Raw genomic sequence first — 5775 nt, forward strand, 5'->3', positions numbered from 1 at the left:
ATTTCCTCCATCGACCTGACCGGTGGGACATTTTCTGGATTGCTGATTAATGTAAGAGGGCCGAGTCCACTGTCAGTGATGCCATCACTAGGCAGGTAGGCCTGGGCTATAGAAGGGTAATTGAGCAAGCCAGAGGAAGCAAGCCAGTAAACAGCATTCCTGTGTGGTCTGTGCTTCAGTTCAACGGTTCTGCCATGCATTCCTGCCCTGGAGTCCCTCAGTGATGGACTGGGAGATGTAACTGAAATAAACCCTTTCCTCCCCAAGTTACTTTTGGCTACTGTTTTCTCACAGGAATAGAAAGCAAATGAGGACAGTTCCACTTCTGACTTCAGTTCTTTCAGAAATAAATCTAGTGTTGTCACCTCTATACGCTATTCTTGGTTTATTGCTAAAGTTGTTCAGAACCCAAGTGGGATGGGAAGTCTCTTAGCTACATCTCTCACAAGGGCCCTGTGCCTGGGTTGGTTAGAAACTTTACATGGATTTTTAATGTCACATTTTACAAGTCTCCTTGAGGGTGGAAAGCCAAGGGCAGCAATCATGCTGGTGCTGTTTTTGACATTTCTGAATGCCATACACAACACAGGGGCTGCCTTCAAGTAGGTACTTGGTAAAAGCAGATGAGCTGGTACTTGAGAATTAGTTTGGGGTGAGCCTTCCACACGTGGGAGGAAATGGAAATCTTTGAATTTCCATTTTTTTTCCATTTTTTTCTTTCTATCAGAAGCTAGGACTGAAGCTGAAGTCTATGTCACCTACCTCATTGGTGGCTGAGTCAGTCTGTGAGGTAGAATGAACACCCCACACCCAAGGTAAAGGGCACACCCCAAGAGTCCACTGAGTAAGATTTGTGAAATTTGCAAAGGAAGATAAACATTTCTTCTCCACATCTGGGGACCTGCTCTGCAGCACAGTCTTAAGGCCAGGTGGGAGTTGAGGGCAGTTTGACATGGGGAGCAAGTGTGGATACAGATTCTGGTGCTGGATTCCCCCAAGGGAAGTGGGATGTGGGAGCAGCTTGACATGCAGGAAGAGGAAAGGCCAGCTGAAGGCAGCCTGCTTGTTCATGCTTGTTCACTGCCCATGGACCACTGTACCTAGGCACGGGAACTGGGCTCCGGCCACCATGAAAGTGCCACTGAGCTCTTTCAGGGCAGTTAGAGACAAAGGCTGTTCTTAATTAAATTTCAGTTCACAAATGGCACTGGTGTCGGCTGGCAACGGTGCAAGTGAAAGTAGACTTCTGTCATTTTTCCTGTGACCGCCTCCTGCGGTAGCTCTGCAGAATCCAGCAACAGGAAGGAGAGGATGACAACGTCTCCTCTGTAAGCCTGGGGGAGGCCTGAGCTGAGTATGGGGGAGGCTTTGAACTGGGGGTAAAGTGGAGGTTTCTGTGTATAATGGACTGGTCCTGAAAATTTGAAAAGTGAAATGAATGGCCATCTTGGGATTAACCAGCACACATGACAGGAACCACATGGGGGTATGTGTTGGGTTATTTCTTGTTGTTTGAGATAGAGTCTCACTATGTAGTCCAGGCTGGTCTTGAACTCGTGATCCTCCTGTCTCAGGTTCCCAAGAGCTGGGACTGTGAAGTGTATGCCACCATGATTAATCACTTAGGGCCATTTTAAGGGGCAAATATTGAGAAATTATTGGAGCTTGTATAAGGCAGAGAATGTTCTGGTTGAGTTAACGCTACTGTGGCTGGCTGACATGTACATTCTCTCCTGACTTCAAGAAGAGTTCCATAGCATGGCGAGGTGCTACGGTTTGGATGTGGTTTGAGTATTCACCACAGAGGCACATGAATTGAAAGCTTGGTCCTCAGTATGGGGCTCTTTGGGGAAGGGCTACTGGAAGTCATTGGGGTACTGGTCTCAGGAGGGATAAGCCAGTTCTCGTGGGACCTTGAGTTAATTCTCATGAGGGTTCTAATACAGTGGAACTGGTTTGTCCCACTCTCTGACTTCTTTTCTTGCCATGTGACTTTTTCTTCTTGCATATACTTCTGCCATCTGCCATGAATCCTCTATCAAAGCTACTATCATGCTATTTGGACTTTCAGCCTCCTGTATTGTAAGCTAAATAACCCTTTTCCTTGGATATTATCCAGCCTCAGGCATTTTGTTAGAGGAACAGAAAATGGACCAACACAGCCAGGAAGAATATAGTGTAAGCAGAGCCTGCTTTGCCAGAGAGTTCCAGCAAAGGCTTTGAAGTCCCTTCTCTTTCTGACACATTGTGGAAAGGCTCCCAAAGAGCTTTCCCAGCACACGGAGAACGTGTGGCGCCTACCATGGCAAGGAGCTCCCTTCCAAGGCAGCCTCATTTATTTTTGGACATCAGATTAGAAGATTTCCCTAAACTGACTTGTAAGGGCTCCGTAGCTTTGCTCTCAAAGCCACAAAAAACAAGCCCACTTCCTATGGACATTGAAACCAGTGGACAAGCCCTCCCGAAGTCTAGTCCTTCTTTAGAGTACCTGGCCCAGCTCCTTTCCCTCCTCTGTCACCTGAGGAAAGTCAGCAGCCTGGTGGGAACAGTGCTGTGTGACTGCACCTGTTGGATATTTATTTTGATTGTAAAGGTATGAATGCATGGCATGTGACTACTCCCTGCCTTCCATGGAGGCCAAGGGAGGAACAGGACTATCCCAACCGCAGGCTGGGAATCAGCAAATAGTCTAGACTTGCTTCTTCCCAGTATGCATTCAGAGAGTTTCTAGGGATGCTGCTGCTCTGTCCTGCAGCATTGATGGGTGTGAGGGATGAGCAGAGCCAAGGGCTCACAGGTAGGTGTCTTTGGGGGAAGCAATCAGGAAATGTGCAAAAGTGATTAAGTTCCAGGCCAGAGTGCACCTGACCCAGCCTGAGTGAGGGGTTGGGGTGAGGGGCTTGCTAGAAGTCTATGTCTGGCAACCTTAGGGACATAAAGGGCTCCTCGGGCTGGACAGCACAGACAGCAGTTTCACTCCACAGGTGAGCCCTTTCTGGTCTGTGTTCCCCAAGTCTGTGAGGGGGCTGCTAGGCCCTTCACTCAGCCACATCGATGGACAACATAGCCTTGATCGCAGGGAATTTGTTGCAGGAAAAGTCAGCGAGCAGTTGCTTGGTGCCACTCCTGGTGGGAAGAATCTCAAATCGGATCCTGGACTTCTCCTTGGGGCGCAGGGCTGGCACCCTGATGAGGAAGGGAACAGATTAGTGTTGATATGAAAGCAAAGGCCTCAGGCTAGATAAGCCAAGTCCTGCTCTAGCGGGGTTGGAGAGAGCCTCCATGTCTTTAGCTCCTCTAGCTGCCTCCCTGGGTCACCTGGTCTTTCCAGCTCTGTGACATCAAACTTGGGGAGGGGAAAGATAGACTCATGGTCTCCTATGCTGAGCTCTGAAGACTAGCCAGCTGTTAGCTCTGAAAATCAGCTGTGAGTGACAAGAGACAGGCATCATCAAAGTGAAATCTTCTGGGAAGTATTTCCTCAGGGTCAGCACACAGAGGGAGCCCAAGGCTCTAATCTCAAGCTGGAGGCAGGACTTGGTAATGTGTAAGTGTCTCTTACATGGTACTGGTTTTGAAGGCATGAAGGAGTCATGGAGAGGATCTGAGGCGTGGCATCACGTGAGGCCAGAAGAGGCCCTTGGTGAAGGTGCAGCCTCTGTTGCAATGGAGATCCCAGCATATTGAAGATGCCAGGATCATGGGATAACCAGCAAGGGCAGCATCAGGTATGGAGTGGAGCTGGCCTGAGACCATAGACAAGCTGCATGTGCTGTGGATGGCAGAGTCAGAGAAGTGGAGCTGCCCAAGCCCTTTGGAGCCCAGAAGATCCTGAGTGAACCCCAGATGTCCAGCTTTGAGCTACTTTGCTGGGCTTTGGTTTTGCTTAAGTGTGCTCGAGTCTTCCCTTTGAAATAAGATAGTATTTAACTTGTTTTGATTTTATAGGCACCTGCAGTTAAAAGACATTTAAAAGAGACTTTGAACCTTTAAAGTGTTTTTAAGGACTGTGGGACTTTTAAAGATTTACGTTGTGATAGTAATATTAACATCACATCTTGGGCAAAGAGATGGAAAGCTATGGTTTAATAGCAGTGTGTTCATGTGTCAATTGTGCTGGAAAGCTTTAGTTGGTGTGTTTTCCAAGTTCCTGCCCTGCGCTCCTGTCCTGGCTCCCCTTGATAACGAACTGTAAGCTGTAAGGTAAAATAAATCCTTTCCTTCCCAAGTTGGTTTTGGTCAGTGTTTTATCATAGCAAATATCAAGACCCCCAAAGAATGAAGATTCCAAGGCCAGAGGGTGCTCTGGCTCCTGCTCAAGGGCTCTGGGCAGGTCCTCCTGTCCTACTCCCGCCATCCCCACAAGTCTGCTTAGACTTGGGACTCACTCGATCTTGAGGTTGCCACGTAGCAGGCCGCTACCCTCTACCATCAGCACACAGTCCTTCACCGGCTCATCCAGGGGGTTGGAGAAGAGCATCTGTACATTCACAGGCTTCCGCACCCGAGCCCGGTCCAGCACCTGTTGGGAAGGGGCTGTAGGTCAAGATGCTGGCTCTTTGGACCCTGCCTGCTATGCTGTGAGAGCTAAGCAGGATGATGAGGTGAGGGAGAAGGTGCCACTGAGGATGCAGGAAGGGGAACACATTTATTTAGCCCTCCTAAGTGTCAGATGGCCTCCTGACTTTCATGTAAGCGAGTTGAGTGGAAATCACCATGATTTCCAACTACAAAAGGAAAATGTAGGCTCAGAAGGCGATCTGGGCTGTTCTTTGTTGCCAAGAATGCAATATACCAAACTCACAAGTCTCAACTTAGTTCATCTAGGAATGAGCAGTTTCTGCTTCTATGGACAGCCCACTACGAGTTCTCAGGGGGGCTAGGAAAGTTTTCCTACTGAATTTATTGACATTAATTTTCTTGGTTATTTTTTCCTTTTTTAAGAGATTTTTTAGTGTGTGTGTGTGTGTGTGTGTGTGTGTGCGCGCGTGCGCGCGTGCATGTACACACACGCATGCGTGCTTGTGAGCATGAGTATAGAGGCCAGAAGAGGGCATTGGATCCTTTGGTTTGGTGCTGGAGTTCTAGGCAGTTGTGAGTCACCCAACATGGGTGCTGGTAACCAAACTTGGGTCTTCTGCAATAGTAGTTATTTGTTATTAATCACTGAGTCATCTCTCCAGCCCCCCATTGGTTGTTTTTTATTCCCGTAAAGCCATGCCTAGTCACAGGTATTGAAGACAGACCACAAACTCCCAAGCTGCTCAGATCTGGGCTTATGACTATGGCCTCTTCTACTCTTGGTCGCAAGAGTTGGGTTTCTGTACACCTCCAAACAGGCCACTCTTCTATGGTGATACTAGACTACTAATTTCCTTTACAACTTTGGGAGTGCCAAAGGTCCCTATGTATCATATACTCTGGTCTTAGCAGGGCTCCAACAGTGACCAGGCTGGGTCAGCAAAGATGAAGTCAGGATTTGTAGTCATAAAAGCAACATGAACTATTTATTCACCCCAGAAGGGGTCATTTATCTACTTAGAATTAGCTGTGGGGGTGGGAGAGATGGCTCAGCCATTAAAAGCACTGGCTGCTCTCACAGAGAACCCATGTTTGGTTCCCAGCACCCATGTGGTGGCGAACAATTGTCTATAACTCCAGTTCCAGGGGATCTGATGCCCTCTTCTGACCTCTGTGGGCATTACACAATGCAGGTACACTTGGATACATGTAGGCAATATACTCATACACATAAAATAATAATAAATAAAATAT

General features: G+C 47.9%; 1 protein-coding gene across 1 annotated transcript in view; it reads right to left on the bottom strand.

Moving 5' to 3' along the window:
- Positions 1–2561: 2561 nt before the first annotated feature.
- The window catches only part of Tgm3 (transglutaminase 3), a 43118-nt gene continuing 39904 nt past the window's right edge, over positions 2562–5775 (bottom strand). Inside the window, exons 12-13 of the mRNA XM_008854509.1 lie at positions 4389–4522; positions 2562–3186 (exon numbers count right to left, since the gene is read on the bottom strand). Coding sequence (XP_008852731.1) covers positions 3039–3186; positions 4389–4522 — 282 coding nt within the window. The 3' untranslated portion in view covers positions 2562–3038. The remainder of the gene's footprint in view (positions 3187–4388; positions 4523–5775) is intronic.

This window comes from Nannospalax galili, unplaced genomic scaffold (assembly GCF_000622305.1).
Source record: "Nannospalax galili isolate Female #2095 unplaced genomic scaffold, S.galili_v1.0 scaffold707, whole genome shotgun sequence".
In the NCBI taxonomy this organism is placed as follows: Eukaryota; Metazoa; Chordata; class Mammalia; order Rodentia; family Spalacidae; genus Nannospalax; species Nannospalax galili.